A 16,997-nucleotide genomic window follows, 5' to 3' on the forward strand; every position below is an offset into this window, starting at 1 on the left:
TGATGGAAAAAGAGAAATGTTATTGAGGATCTGAAAAATCATCAGATTGATTCTTGAAGCAAGAAAAAGCAGTGAATTCAAAAAAAAAAGAGAAGAGAGAGAGCAAGCAGAAAAAGCCAATAGCCCTTTAAACAAAAAGGCAAGGGTAAAAATAAAAAGTGATCCAAGGCAAAAAGAGTGTGCTTAAGAACCCTGGACACCTCTAATTGGGGAGTCTAGCAAAGCTGAGTCACAATCTGAAAAGGTTTACCCAGTTATGTGTCTGTGGTATGTATGTATCCGGTGGTAATATGGGAAGACAGAGTGCTTTGGGCCACAGCCAAGACTCATAAAGTAGCTGTGTTAAAGAATCATCATACTTAACTAGGAGAATCAATAACACTATCTGAATTCTGAGTTCCTATAGATGCTAATCATTCTAAACTGCAAAGGATAAAGTGAGATGCCAAAACTGTTCAGAGGCAAAAAGTTACTAGTCCCGCTCATCAACTGGAGTTAAGTTTCATTGATATTTTGGAGTCTATAGTATGTTCTCTTCTTTTCATCCTATTTGATTTTCAGTTGCTTGGGGACAAGCAACAATTTAAGTTTGGTGTTGTGATGAGCGGATAATTTATACGCTTTTTGGCACTGTTTTTAGTATGTTTTTAGTACATTTTAGTTAGTTTTTAGTATGTTTTTATGAGTTTTTATTAAAAATTTACTTTTCCGGACTTTACTATGAGTTTGTGTGTTTTTTTGTGATTTCAGGTAATTTCTGGCTAAAATTGAGGGACCTGAGCAAAAATCTGATTCAGAGGCTGAAAAAGGACTGCAGATGCTGTTGGATTCTGATCTCCCTGCACTCGAAGTGAATTTTCTGGAGCTACAAAAGTTCAATTGGTGCGCTCTCAATTGCGTTGGAAAGTAGACATCCTGGGCTATCTAGCAATATATAATAGTTCATACTTTGCCCGAGATTTGATGGCCCAAACCGGCGTTGCAAATCAGCTTTAGAATTCCCGGCGTTTAACGCCGGAACTGGCACAAAAAAATGGAGTTAAACGCCCAAACTGGCACAAAAGCTGGCGTTTAACTCCAGGAAAAGTCTCTACACATGAAAGCTTCAATGCTCAGCCCAAGCACACACCAAGCGGACCCTGGAAGTGGATTTTCACGTCATTTACTCATTTCTGTATATCCTAGGTTACTAGTTCACTATAAATAGGATCTTTTGACATTGTATCTTTATCTCATGACACTTTACACGTTTCATACTGTACTTTCTATGGCATGAGTCTCTAAACCCCATGGTTGGGGGTGAGGAGCTCTGCTGTGTCTTGATGGATTAATGCAATTACTACTGTTTTTTATTCAATCACGCTTGCTTCCATTCTAAGATATCACTTGTTCCTCAATTTGATGATGTGATGATCCGTGACACTCATCATCATTCTCACCCATGAACGTGTGCCTGACAACCACCTCCGTTCTACTTTAGATTGAGTGGATATCTCTTGGGTTCTTTAACCAGAATCTTTGTGGTATAAGCTAGAATGTATTGGCGGCCATTCTTGAGAATCCGGAAGGTCTAAACCTTGTCTGTGGTATTCTGAGTAGGATTCAGGGATTGAATGACTGTGACGAGCTTCAAACTCGTGATTGTGGGTCGTTAGTAACAGACACAAAAGAATCACTGGATTCTATTCCGACATGATCGAGAACCGACAGATGAATAGCCGTGCTGTGACAGAGTGCGTTGAACATTTTCACTGAGAGGATGGGAGGTAGCCATTGACAATAGTGAAACCCTACATACAGCTTGCCATGGAAGGAGCCTTGCGTGCATGAAGAAGAAGACAGTAGGAAAGCAGAGATTCAGAAGATAGAGCATCTCCAAAACATCAACCTGTTCTCCATTACTGCAAAACAAGTATTTATTTCATGTTCTTCTACTTTTCACAATTAAACCTGAGAATTATTGATATCCTGACTAAGAGTTACAAGATAACCATAGCTTGCTTCAAGCCGACAATCTCCGTGGGATCGACCCTTACTCACGTAAGGTATTACTTGGACGACCCAGTGCACTTGCTGGTTAGTTGTGCGGAATTACAAAAGTGTGATTGCATTTTCGTGCACCAGACATGTTTAATGAGTGGGTGCAGTTTCACATTTTCTATGAAGGACTGTCCCAAGAGGCAAAGAAGGCCTTAGATCACTCTTTAAAAGGTTCCCTTAACACCAAGAAGACAATTGAAGAGGCCATAACAGCATAGAAACTATGGCCAATAATGAGTACTTCTATGCATCTGATAGAAACCCAAGGAGGGGAGTGATAGAGCTAAACCAGATGGATGCTCTGCTTGCTCAAAACAAGGTGATCACAGCCCAACTTGCAGCTCTCACTAAGCAAATGGAGAAAAATCAAATCTCAGAAATTAACACTCAAGCACCAGTGCAAGAAAGATCTAGTCTAGAAGCTGAATATGATTGGGAGTAGGCCAACTATGTGAACAATCCACCCAGACAACCATATGATCCCAATGCTAAAACCTACAATCCAGGTTGGAAGAACCATCCAAATTTTGGGTGGGAAAACCAGCAAAACCAAGCCCAAGACTACAAACCATACCACTCTAACCAATACAACAACCCCAGCCATCAACCAAACAACCATAGATCCTACCACAACTCAGATAACATCCCCTTCCAAGCCAATTAACAACCACACAGCAACCATTTTCAAAACCCAACCAATCACAATATAGCATCTTCAACTTCACAACCATGCAATGACAGTGACAAATTTGCAAGGTGGAAGCCATGATTGCAAGGATGGCAGAAGATGTTGCTACAGTAAAATAAGCACAAACTGACCAGAAGTTGGAAGCATATCAAGAAGTCAGATCTAACATAAACAACAAGAAACAGCAATCGCAAAATTGGAAGCACAAATTGGATATCTATCCAAGCAATTACCCATGCCTACAAATGTATTTCCCAATGATACCATGACTAACCCCAGTAGGGAATGCAAAGCCATCACATTGAGGAGTGAAAAAGTAGTGAAGGATGCATCCTCAAGCCACAACTTGCAGGAAGAAGAGGATGACAAGAACTCAGAAATCAAAGAGGAAGAAGAGATACATATTCCTACCCCACCAAAGGAAGTCTTGAATCCCTATGTGCCAAAAGCACCCTACCCACAGAGGCTAAGAAAAGATAGGAAGGACAGCCAGTTTTCTAGGTTCTTGGAGATCTTCAAGAGGCTCCAAATCAACATCCCTTTTGCAGAAGCATTAGAGCAAATGCCACTCTATGCCAAGTTTTTAAAGGAGCTTATGACCAAGAAAAGAAACTGGGGAGAAAATGAAACTGTAGTGCTCACAGAGGATTATAGTGCTATCATACAGAAAAAGCTTCCCCAAATGATGAAGGATCCTAGAAGCTTTCACATCCCATGCATCATAGGAGACATTAGCATTAAGAAAATATTATGTGATCTGGGTGCTAGCATCAACCTTATGTCTTTGGTCATGATGAAGAGAATGATAATTGAAGAGGTTAAGCTAACAAGAATGGCACTTCAACTAGCAGACAGAACATTCAAGTTCCCCCATGGAGTAGTAGAGGACCTATTAGTTAAGGTAAGTGACTTCATTTTCCCATCAGATTTTGTAGTGCTTGACTTGGAAGAAGAGGCCAATGCATCAATCATACTAGGGAGGCCATTTTTGGTAACAGCTGGAGCTATAATTGATGTATAAAAGGGAGAATTGGTCCTCAAGCTGCACAAAGAAAAGATGGTATTCAATGTTTTTACTGCTATGAGTTACCCAAAGGAGTCTATTGGAGAGTGTATGATGGTAGACACTTTGGAGATACTAGTCCAAGGAGTTCTAAAAGAAGATAAGCTTGAAGATGTAATGGAAATAGAGCAACAAGCATCATGGGGTGAATTACCACAAGAAAGCATGGACAACTTAATCATGCTAGACAAGGCAAGCAAGGAGAAAGTAGAAGTAGCAAAGCTGGAATTAAAGACTATGCCTCCAAGCTTGAAGTATGCCTACTTGGGGAGCAATGACACTTATCCAGTGATCATCAACTCAACCTTGAGCAAGAAACAAGAGGAGGAGCTCATTAAGGTGCTGAAACAACACAAGGATGCCATTGGTGGACACTTTCAGACTTGAAGGGAATAAGCCCTTCAATGTGCATGCATGAGATCCTTCTTGAGGAGGATGCCAAGCCCTCATTCCAGCCATAAAGAAGATTGAATCCAGCAATAAAGGAAGTGGTGCAAAAGAAAGTTTTAAAACTATTGCAAGCAGGGGTGATCTACCCTATCTCAGATAGTCCTTGGGTGAGTCCTGTTTAAGTAGTCCCCAAGAAAGGGAGAACCACAATGGTACCAAATGAAAGGAATGAACTAATACCAACAAGAACAGTGATTGGATGGTGCATGTGTATAGACTACAGAAGACTCAATAAAGCCATAAGGAAGGATCATTTCCCTCTACCCTTCATGGATCAAATATTGGAGAGGCTTACTGGGCATGGGTACTATTGTTTCTTGGATGGATATTTAGCCTACAACCAGATTGTAGGGGATCCTAAGGACCAAGAGAAGACATCTTTCACTTGCCCTTATGGTGTTTTTGCATATAGACATATGCCATTTAGTTTGTGCAATGCACCTGCCACATTCCAAAGGTATATGCTGTCCATTTTTTCTGATATGATTGAGAAATTCATTGAGGTTTTCATGGATGATTTTTCAATGTTTGTTTTGACTCCTTTCCTAATTGCTTACACCATCTTGCCTTGGTGCTCAAGATATGCCAAGAGACTAACCTAGTTTTGAACTTGAAAAAGTGTCATTTTATGGTTACCGAAGGGGTAGTCCTTGGCCACAAAATCTCTAAGAAACGCATAGAGGTAGATAGAGCCAAGGTGAAAGTGATTGAAAAGTTACCCCCACCTTGTAATGTGAAAGCAGTTAGGAGTTTCTTGGGATATGTTGGCTTCTATAGAAGGTTCATTAGAGACTTTTCAAAAATTGCTAAATCTTTAAGCAACCTGCTTGTCGCTAATGTACCCTTCTTATTTGATAGAGAATGTATGCAAGCTTTGGAGGAGCTCAAGAGTAAACTCTCCTCTGCACCTATTATAGGACCACCAAGCTGGGAATTACCTTTTGAATTGATGTGTGATAAATCAGATTTTTCCATTAGTGCTGTATTAGGACGAAGGAGAGACAAGTTAATGCATGTTATATATTATGCTAGCAAAGTCCTTAATGAAGCCCAAAGGAACTACACCACCACAGAAAAAGAACTTCTTGCTATAGTCTTTGCTTTTGATAAATTCAGGTCTTACCTTATAGTTCTAAAGTAGTTGTGTTTATTGATCATGCAGCACTCAAATACTTGCTAACCAAACAAGAGCCTAAGCCTAGATTGATCAGATGGATCATATTACTCCAGCAGTTCAATATTGAAATCAAGGACAGAAGTGGAGTAGAAAATAAGGTGGCTGACCACCTCTCAAGGATCCCACATATGAACAATGAAGCTCATAGCCCTGGTGTAAAAGAAAGCTTTCCAAATGAGCAATTGATGATTATTCAAGAGGCTCCATGGTGTGCAGACATAGCAAATTTCAAGGCCATTGGAGAGCTACCATCCAACATCAACAACCACTTAAGAAGGAAGCTCATCAATGATATCAAAAATTTCATTTGGGATGAACCATACCTCTTCAAGACGTGTGTTGATAGAATTTGATGAATCCATATTTGATGATGAATTTCGGTTAGAATTGAATGGATTTCATCATATAAACTTGCACGTATTTCCTTTAATAGCATGTTTTTGAATCTTCCTCCCAAATTGTGTTTGATTATGAAAATATGCTCTTTTGTGCTTAGTTTGATCTATTTTTATTCCATTTGCCTTCCATTCGATGCCTTGATGTGTTTGTGAGTGATTTCAGGTATATAAGGTAGGAATGGGATGAAAAAAATGGAAAAAGAGCTTGCAAAGTGGAGGAAACTTGAAGAATCAAAGGAAATGAGCTCAGAGACCTATGCGTGTGCACAACCTCTTGTGCATCCGCACAAAAGTCCAAGCAGAGCGCGTGGATCATTTCGAACGCATCATGTGTCCCGTCAACCATCGCCTATTGTGCGTGCGCACAGCTACTTGTGCGTACGCACAGGTTGAGAATTTCGCAAGGTGTGCGGACGCACACGTCTGTGCATCTGCACAGGTGTCTGTGCATGACCTTATTAGAAAAGCACATGACTTGCGATTTCAAGGCTTTGGGGGACCATTTCTGAAGTCTTTTAGCTCATATTGGAAGGGGAATGAAGGACATAACATAGCATAGCATTAGTATAGTTTTAGGAGTAGAATAGAAGGTTTTTAGTTTTAGTTTTCTCTAAGTTTTCTTATCTTCTCCATTAGGGTTTTACATTCCAAGTGCCATTTCCATTTTTTGATCATTGGATTTTGCTAATCTCTTTGTAAGTATTCTCTTGTTACTACTCTTTATAGTTATATTGTCATTACTCTTTCTTCTAATTCAAGTTATAGTTCAATTTTGCTTCTCTCTTGCAATTTCACTTTCTTGTTAATGAATTTGATGTTTGATGTTTGTTCTATGCTTTCTTATGCTATTCTTGTTGAGTGAGATTAATTGTTGCTTTTGGTTTCAAGTCATTTCTTATTTTTCTCATATTTAAGCTTTTTGCCCACCAAGTGTTTGACAAAATGTCAAACATGATTTTAGGCTAAATTTTTGTCTCTTGGCTTGGGTAAAGTGAGCAATTAGGTTCTTAGAGTTGGAATGTCCAACATTTAGTGTCAATCCTTGGATTGTTAATTGTTCTTATTCCCACTAACGCTAAGTTGTTGCTAAGGCAATTAACAAGCAATTTAGGATTTGTGGGTTAAGAACACTTATGCTCATTTAACTTACCTTCCGATGTGAGGGTTGATCAAGTGAGATTAATCCAACATAATTGGCATAGTTGTGGTTCCCACAAGGAAAGGATCCTTAGCTCACTCCAAGCCAAGACCCCTTTTTATACTTTCAATTTTTCATACATTACTATGTTAATTTCTTTTATACTTTACTTGTTTATATTACACAGTCAGTTCTTAATTTCTTCATTAGTTCAATCATTACAATTTTGCATGTTCTTTTATTGCTTTATATGTTCATTTCTTCGTTGACAACCCCTTGATCACTACAACCAGAATTTGCAAACTCATTGCCTCTTAAGTGATTCCTTGAGAGACGACCCGGGAGTTTTAATGCTCTTGGTTTATGTTTGGTTTGAATTGTGATAACATTTGATTGATAGTCAATTTGTTGGGTTAGAACTATACTTACAATGCCAATTCCATTTTGATAATCAAATTCCTAACCTATGTAATTTGGCCGTCATCAAATTTGGCACCATTGCCGGGGAATTCACTTTGAGTGCAATGAATGCCATGATTTTTGTTGTGTAAATATGTGAATAGTGTGAATAGTTGATTTTTGGTTTGCTACTTGGCATTAATTGTTGATACTACTTTCCCTCTTTAGTTAGTTTTGGTAGTTATAGAGTGTTAAGTTAGTTCTTGCTTACTTGCCTACTTTTGTTTTGCCTTTCATAATTACATGCTTTCATTACCTCCTCAGTTGAATGACATGGTCACTTCCATACCCGAGCTTGGCCACTTTTGACCCAAAAATCAAAGCAACTTTAACTCATATAAGGCAAGCTCGGCGCCAGCTAGCTTTCGTGAATGGTTAAGCGGGCTCCCTTGAGGACCATTCCCATTCACTATCACCACCGATCCATGACTATCATTCTCCAATCAATGAGGAGACTCTATATTCATCTATGGGGAGTACTGAACTGACTTTGAGTGACTCAGGTAACACAGTCATGGCGGATCCACCTCGAAGAATTACCTTGAAGGAGGCCGGAGCTCCTGATCTTCCTTTGCAACCACTTCAGATTCTATATCCGGCCTTAGATCCAAATTTTGAGCTTAAGTCTGGCACAATCAACTTACTCCCCAAGTACAATGGATTACCTGGGAATATCCTTTGAAACACCTTAAGGATTTCCAAGTTACATGTGCAACTGCGAGAAGACATGGAGCGGATGAAGCCGCGGTGTTGGTCTTCACTTTCCCTTTCTCCTTGGAAGGAAAAGCGAAGGAATGGTTTTATACTCAACTGGGGGAAGTTAGATCCAATTAGGACTTGTTGCAAAAAGAATTTTTGGAGAAGTTCTACCCTCCCCAGAAAACAGACAAGCTGAGAAAAGAGATTTCCTGCATTGTGCAACAAGATGGGGAGACTTTGTATGAATATTGGGAGAGATTTAAGAAGTTGCTGGAAGCTTGCCCTCACCACCGGATAGATGAGTTGGTTTTGATCAGTTATTTCTGTCAAGAAATGCATCACCAAGATAAGCTTCTCTTGGATGCCAGAAGTGGAGGATCATTGACCAAAAACAAGACCACAGCAGAAGCATGGGAAGTTATATTGTACCTAGCAGATTCTACTCAATACTCTAGGGCTAGAAGTATACAACCAAAAGCTGTGAGTGAGGTTTCTCCCTCCGGAGATGTTATTTTGACTAAGACCATTGGTGAGATGACAATTTTGTTGAGGCAAATCACCCAAAAGCAACAAATCCCTCAAGTTTTGATAAATGCCCCACCTCAACCTCCTAGGACCGAAGGACCGTCAAGGATATGTGGTGTTTGTTCTTGTACTACTCACTACATTGATGAGTGCCCTCAAATCCAAGAGGACACTACATTGGCGGTGGCTAACCCCTACCCACAAAGACCCAACTACAATCAAGGACCCTACCCACATGGGTGTAATCAAAACCAAGGGTGGAGAGATAACTCAAACCAAAGGTGGAATCAAGCCCCCCAAGCTCAACCCAATCAAAATGCTCAAGTCTACTACCATCAACACCCCCAAGGCCAACCACAATACCAACAACCATACCAACAACCCCCACAACCTCCATCTCAAGTGAAGTATTAACATCCAAACAGTAGATCCAATCCTACTCAAGTTAACCAAGCCCTTCCCTCCAATCAATCCCACATGAATGACACAATTCATACCTTCATACAAGAACAAAGAGAGTTCCATAAGAAACAAGATGCTTACATGGCTACAATAGCCGAAGCCCTTACCCGTTTGACTCTCCCTCCTCAACCCACACAAAGCACCCAACAAGCTTCAACCTCAAGCAGTTTACCCTCCCAACCTCAACCCAATTCTAAAGGAAGCATAAATGCCATTATTCTTAGGAGTGGTACTAATTTTTATAAGAATGTGGCTATACCTTCAAAGTTGAATGAGGAGATAAACAATGAGGAGGTAGGAGATGAAGTAGAGGTGATGAGGAGTGAAGATGAAAATATTGATAAAGATGAAAAAGAACCACTGAAAGTCAAGGAGCCAAAGAGAAAGACCTTGCTTGAAGAGCCTTTGCCCATTCCATTCCCAACTATAGCTAAGAAACCAAAGAAGCAAGAAGATCTTGACCCCACTGTGGTGGAAGTTTTTGAGAAAGTTTAAGTTACCGTCCCTCTTTTCCAAGCCATTCAACAAGTGCCGAAATATGCCAAGTTTCTCAAGGATATTTGTACTCACAAAGACAAGCTTGGAAACCTCAACAAAAAGCCGGTAGATGACTCTATCTCTTCTTTACTTCCTAAAAAATATAATGATCCCGGCCCATGTTTGGTTACTTGTTTGATTGGTGGGATTAAGTTCATGGACTGTATGTGTGATTTGGGGACATGTGTGAACATCATGCCGCTCCCCATCTATGAGAGATTGAACTTAGCACCTCTTAAGAGATCTAGGGCGAGATTTGTGTTAGCCGACAAGAGTATTGTGTTAGTTGTGGGGATTGCATAGAATGTAATTGCCAATATTCAAGGATTGCTCTTTCCAGCTGATTTTCACATCTTGGAGACCCCTCCTATTAACTCAACCAAGCCATCATCAATACTCCTTGGATGACCATTCTTAAAGACGGCCCGTTTCAAATGAGATGCACACTCGGGAGTCTATTCTTTTGAGTCGGATGGCAAGTTAGTCAAGTTCACTTTGGAGGAGTCTGACAAGCCCATTTTCGGAGCTTACTCTGTTTTTGGATGCGACATAGTTGAAGACAAAGTGAGTGAAGATGGCAAGGAGCAGGAAAAGAGGATAGTGCAAAGGAGTCAAATTCAAAGGATCATGCTGAACCAAAGCAAGACAAGGAGTTGGAGATTTTCCTCCTTGGGGAACTTCCTAAGTGACCAATGAGGCCATGCAAGTCCAACTTAGGACTCTAAACCAAAGTGCTTGGTGGGAGACACCCCACCATGGTGACATTTTTCTAGCTCTATCTCTTGTTTATAGCTTTTTGAATTATTTGTTTTCTTGTGATATAATGCTTAGATTAGATTTGGTTGGATAATTTTGAGTTGTATAAGTTGAATCACTTGTGGACAATGATTTTGTGCTTGTTTGGATGATATGGGGTTGGTATGTTGGTGTGCTAAGGTTGGGAACCTTAGTTTTAAAGATAAAAGAAAATTCTGAAATAAGGCATATGTGCATACGTACCAAGTTGTGCGTGAGCACAACTCTGCGTTTTTAGCCATCTCTGCGGCCGCACAAGCCTGTGTGTCCGCACAAGACTTAACATGCCCTCTGGTCGCAGCGCCAACACAGCCTGTGCGTGCGCGCTGTCCCCTTTTCTCCGATCTGTGCGTGCGCACACCTGCGTGTGTACGCATGAGTCCCTTTTTGCTTCATCTGTGCGGCCACACAGATTTGTGCGCCCGCACACCCTTTGTTAGCCCCTCTGATGGAGGCAAGGGAATGACCTGTGCGTGGGAACAACACCTCTTTCTCACCTTCTGTGTGTGCGCACGGACCTGTGTGCACACGCACACCTGTTTTTGTCCACACATAAAAAAAAGCGTTCCTCTGTGCGAGCGCACACTCTTGTGCGCCCGCACATCCTTTTGCAACCTCTCTGGTTGCAGCGTTTGTACACTGTGTGTGTTCACACCTTCTCTAAGTTTTCATTTCTGTGCGTCCACACAGGCCCCTGTGCGTCCGCACAGGTCGCAATCTGGGCGTTAATAGGGTGAGCTACCCTGTTGAGAGGCAGCCTTCTTTTCATTTCCTCTCTTCTTCTTGGCTGCCATCTTCCTCTCTTCTCCGCCCAGTCTCGCCGGTCAGCCCGCCGCCGGCCGCTGCCGCCGTTAACCCACCACCGGCGACCACCATCCATACCTCTCTCTTACTTCTCCTCTCTTTTCTTCTTTTCTTTTCCCTCTCTTATCTTTTCTCTTTTCACCACCAGTGAGCTTTCTCCTCCAGTGCTCTTTTCGGTGAACCCAACTGCCGTGAATTCGCAGTGGCTATAAGAAGTGCCATTGTTCCCCACTAGTTCTTCAACCTCTATATCAAAGGTTTTTTTACTTTCCATTCTTTTTATGTTTATATTCTTGCATTTGTTTCCATTTCCTTTATATTTTCTTAGATTAAATCTGTTGCTTTCTTAATTGTTTCTTCGTATTTCAAAGTGTTGTTGCTTGATTATTGGGTTGATTTTGATCAATTTTGAGCTTAATTGTGACGCCCTTGCACATTGCATACCACATGTTTGATATAATGCCTCATTGAACATTTTTCTTGATTCATATGGCTTGGCCATCATATGCTTTCAATTTATCTTTGGTTAGGCATATTATATGAATTGTGCAAACTCGTTTGCAAATTTTTATGTTGATCACATTGCTTTGCCAATGCATTTCATTGTTGGTATACTTTGAGTTCAGCCACCCATGTGTTACCAAGATTGTGTATCTTATTAATGGGTGACTTTATAAGTAAATGCATTATGTTGGTAAAATTAGAGTCTCATTGTTCATCTTGGAATTTAACTTGAGTAATCACTTTACGAATGTTCAACTTTTGATGGTGTCTTGATCAAACATCTTTTGGGTTTGGAATTGAGAGCATTGTCTATGTGATTACCACTTGTTGAGGATGAACAATTGACAATTCATTTTTGGTGCTTGCTTGAAGTTGCTTCCATTTCTATGTTTCATATGTGCAACTTAGGCACTTAGTTACGAAGTTTTGTACTTTGAATTGCCTTAAGAGTGTGATTGCGGTTGTGTGCGGCCAGTGTGTATGTTCCAACCACGCGCACCATTGAGATATACACACCGCCATTCTTATGAATCACACTATTTTCAAACTTCCAACTAAGGATTTAGTTTCTTCACTTTATTAAGTGCTTCCTCATTGTTCTAAGTTTATTGTTGTCCTATGACCTTGATATTTTCTGTTTTCTTTTTTAGGATGCGAAAGAATGATAAGAAACCGGTTGCTTTGCCGGTTGTGGAACCTACAACCCGCGCATCAAGACCATACTTCATGGATCGTCCGAGCGATAACCCAGACACCTTGATCAACCAAAAAGCCGAGTTCCGATATAGCAAATTTGAGGAAAGGCCAATCCATTGGGAACGGACGCTTAAAGTTCCGATCAAGTACAAAATGGTCATCCATGAGCGAATCGCCTCACTTCATTGGGAGTTCTTAGAGCAAGACCCAATTGAAGTCAATGAAACCATGGTGCGGGAATTCTACGCCAACTACCAATATTGGAAAGCGGAGTCAGTATTCCTCCGGAGCAAGAGGTTGGATAGCTCCAACCGAGCTATTGAAGCTATTTTGAAGATCCCCCATATTCTGCCCGAGCATGATGACTATTCAAGGATCAAGGCAGAGTGTGTCCAAGGGGAGGATGTCCTTGACTCCCATACTTAAGAAAATTGGCCGTCCCGGTGCCTCATGGGAGTATAGCAAGGGGAGAAATTCTGTTCCCGCAACCATAGCTTACTCCGATTTAAATGCCGAAGCTCGTATATGGCATCAAATTGTGGCGGACTACATCATTCCCAGCACCTATGCTATCCATGTGAGATTTAAGACTGTGTTGCTACTTTGGGCTATCATGGAAAGCAAGAATATAGCCACTGTACCTTTATTATGCACATTGATATGGAAACTGATTGAGAAAAAGATCATCAACACCCTTTTTCCATCGATGTTGATGCGTTTAGCAACAACAGCGGGGGTAGAGTGGCGCCCGAGAGACATCATGTTCAGGGTCCCAAAAGACAACAAGTACATCCCGAGGGGAGATTTGGAGAGAACAACAACTACCACACCCTCTGAGAGGAAGACATCCACAACACCACCACCAAATCTACCAACTTTTTCAACTACTTTACCTTTTCTCCATTCTCTTCCAGAAGTATTCGAAGACATCTTGCACGATATCCACCGCAAAGAGCATTTGGAGCAAAAGCGTTTTGAGTGGATAGCGGCAAGGCTAGAAGGAAGAGACCCCGGCTCGCCTCCTAGAGCTTTATCCGACATATCGAGGGAGGAGTATGACGCAATTGACCAACCCACTTCTGAGTCCACCAACTGAAGGTGGCCCCTCTTTTCAAGGCACTTTGCAATGTTTCTTGTAGTACTTTTTCCTTATTTTGAGTATTATGACTATTTTATCTCATTTGGTTGCTTGTAAATATTTATTTATTGTTTATGGATATTTAGTAGTTAGTACTTGCATGTTGCATGTTATAATGAATAAGTTGCTGAAACACAGGAATTTTCATGAAGTCTTTTCTAGGGCGTACCATTGATTGAATTGAAGGAAATATTATGTTTGTCAACTTGCTTGGATTAAATTGTTTGTAGAACATGGAAAAGAGCTCGAATAACATACCTTGTGAGTCCTGAGTTTTAAGAGATGGTTGCATCTTTTCAACCATAATGTTGTTCTTGTGTGTGATTATTACTCCTTTTTTATTGTGATCATTGATTTAAATGATTCTTTATGTCCTGTATTTGTGTTTGAATACATTTAGCATGATTGAGGCTATTTTTTTTATGATAAACCCACTAACCTATACGGCCAACCCTTGCATGCACCTTTGTGAACCCCTTTGAGCCTATGAATCCCATTTTGTTCTAATGATAGCACATTACTCCCCTTAAGCGGAAAACCATTGATGTCCCCGAATTACTCTTTAATCAGCTTGGGTGGATTAGTGTGTAAAGTCTAAGTGTCGGTGGCTGCTTAGTCTCATCCGAGAGTCTAATCTCTTTGTACTTCTTTTTTATTTTCTTGGAGAAATTTTGAGAAACATTGCTGATGGAGGCATAAGCTTTTTGTGAAAAATATTTTTGTCAATTGGGTAATACTCATGCATTTCATTAATGAAGACACATGCATTCATAGTTCAAATTTTGCTTTTCAAAAAAAAAAACTTGTGCATAACAAAGTATAAAATAAAGAATTAAATAAAGGATACATATGCCATGTTTGAAAAGAAAATGCATGAGTGAGGTGAGATGGAAAAAAAAGGAAATGGGTAGATAGGTTATAGTGTTATGCGTATATAGGTGATGAGGTGAAAATTAGATTTCCACACAAACTCACCGACAAGTGTACCGGGTCGTATCAAGTAGTAATAACTCACAAGAGTGAGGTCGATCCCACAGAGATTGATGGATCGAGCAACTTTAGTGGGTGATTAGTCTAGTCAAGCTAACATTGGTGAATTGAATGAAAAGTGACCAGCAGAATGTAAATTGCAAGGAATTTAAAAGTGCAGAAAGTAAATTGACTGAAACTTAAAGAAAAAGGAATGTAAATTGCAGTAAATGTAAATCAGCAAAATGTAGATTGGACAAAAACTTAAAGATCAAGAAAAGTAAGTTGCAGCAAAATGTAAAGGGGGCTGGGTGCTGGAAAATGAAATGGAAGCAGTATATTAGAACTTAGAACAATTGACAGAATCTCAAACTTGTAGGAAGAGTAAATCAAATTGAATCAAGAACAGAGAAGTAGAAGTGCAAAAGAGTAAATCAGCGAGAAGACTTAGATCAATTCTAAAATCTCAAAGAAAAATAAACAATTTCAATGAAATAGCAAAAACAGAAAGAAAGCCAAGAGCTCAATTGCTCTCTCGATCAAAACAAAAAGGAAATTGCAGAGGAGGGAAAATGAAACAGAAAAGAAAAGAAAACCCAGATCTAATTTCCAATTCTCAAGTTCACAAAGAAAAATTTAAACAAAGAGCTTTCTATTCTACTCCTACTCCTACTGCTCTCTAGCAGAGCCAGCCTCTTTTTTTTTTCAAATGAAACTGATGTCTTTTTATAAGCTTTTTTACAAAATGAAAATGAAAACGAAATTGAAAATAAATTACAATTAAAATGAAATTCTTAATCTAATTGTTTCTTGTGCCTTTGTTGCGTTCACTTTTGTGGCGTGTCAATTCGGTGCTCCTTATGTGCCTGTGGCCTCCTCCAGCGTTCACTTAGTGAACGCTCCCTTAGTGAGCGATATTCCTTGGGCGCTTGATTCCCTCTTCGATCCTTGACGTGGGCCTTTGCTTCCCTTGAGCGTTTCCTTTTGGTGTAGCGCTCAGTTAAGATTTGTGAACGTAGCGTTCACATGCTTCCCTTGCGCGCTTTGCTTTCCTTGCATGAGCCATGCCCGAAAACGTTCAAATGTTTGAACGTAGCGCTCAATTAATTGAACGCTGGCCTTGATAGATGAGCGCTCCGTTGGGATCTTCGAGCGCTATGCCTTGTTCCCCTCTTGGGCACTCCGTTTGGATCTTTGAACGCTGGCCTTCATCAATTTCATTCATTGGCATTAAATGTTGCATGCATCATATTACTTACTAATGCATTAACGTTGCATTAATTCAATTCATTCTCAATTAAATGCATTAGTAATTAAATATTTCATGCATGCATGCTTTCATTCATCAACTCATGATGCATGCATAAGGCATTAATAATTAAATGTATGCAGTGGCGGATCCACGGGGGGACCTAAGGTGGCCATGGTCCCCCCCAAATTTTTTTTAAAAAAATAGTAAATAGTAATAATTAATAATATTAAATTTTTTTATATATAATATTAAAAAAAATATAAGTTACAAAATTTTATAAATTAAAATAACTAAAAACTGCACTATGTATTGGATATTTGAATTATTGTTGTTCTTGTTAACAAATAGCTCATTCTAATAATTAATAAAAATGGTTCTATTATACTAGCCCAAGCCCATACTATTAATTAAAGTAACCCTAGTACATTTTTCAAATATTTATTTCAAACTATCATAGGCATAGCGTCACTTTTCTCTCTCTTTTAGTGATTCCCAAACTTTTGGTCTTCTACTCTTCTCATTTTAATTTTCTTTCCATACCAAAACAAGACATATGAAGAAAAACCATTGAAGAGAAGTGAACAACAAAATATTAACCATTGAATGCACAACAAAGATTCAAAGAGGTATATTTCAATTTTTTTTAAGTTAATGACAATGTCAAGTATTATTTACATTATTTATTTAAAATAATTAATTTATTTTTTTTTATAATGGACAGTGTTCAAAGATTGAAGTGAGGACAAAACTCAATAGAATTATTTTTTTGTGAGACTTGGAACAAAAAATAATCAGGTAAATCAATAACTTTATTTTTGGTTATTATATATTTGTGTTTCTAAAATTATTTGTTATTACTCAATAGGTTTAATATTTTTTTTAAGAAAATAATATATATGCAATTATTTTTGTTTTTTTTTTTAGATAGTTCAAGTTAAGTTAAAAATGTCAAAGATGAAAACAATTCACTCATTTTTCAAGAGAAAAGAGAGAATATATGATGAACAAAATTCAGCTTCAGATTCTTTGAGTAATGTTCAAAATATTATTGAACAACCTGTGACACAACTTGTTGAGCAAGATATTCAAACCCCTGCTTCCAAAATAGCAAGGACTGAAATAGATCAAGTTAATATTGATACATTGATGCGTGATCCCGGAAAGCGTCCGCAAATTTGGAATTATCCTATCAATCAACAAGAT

General features: G+C 39.3%; 1 protein-coding gene and 1 non-coding gene across 2 annotated transcripts; one reads left to right on the top strand and one right to left on the bottom strand.

Moving 5' to 3' along the window:
• The first annotated feature begins 2,963 nt into the window (after positions 1 to 2,963).
• Positions 2,964 to 4,178, top strand: LOC107484296 (uncharacterized). Its single transcript, XM_016104907.1, has 2 exons — positions 2,964 to 3,629; positions 3,753 to 4,178. The coding sequence occupies exons 1-2, from the start codon at positions 2,964 to 2,966 to the stop codon at positions 4,176 to 4,178; spliced, it is 1,092 nt and encodes a 363-aa protein (XP_015960393.1).
• A 4,123-nt stretch (positions 4,179 to 8,301) lies between these two features.
• On the bottom strand, positions 8,302 to 8,408 carry LOC127746992 (small nucleolar RNA R71). Its single transcript, XR_008008797.1, has one exon. It is a non-coding gene; the product is annotated as a small nucleolar RNA R71 (small nucleolar RNA).
• Positions 8,409 to 16,997: the final 8,589 nt, after the last annotated feature.

This window comes from Arachis duranensis, chromosome 4, assembly GCF_000817695.3.
Source record: "Arachis duranensis cultivar V14167 chromosome 4, aradu.V14167.gnm2.J7QH, whole genome shotgun sequence".
In the NCBI taxonomy this organism is placed as follows: Eukaryota; Viridiplantae; Streptophyta; class Magnoliopsida; order Fabales; family Fabaceae; genus Arachis; species Arachis duranensis.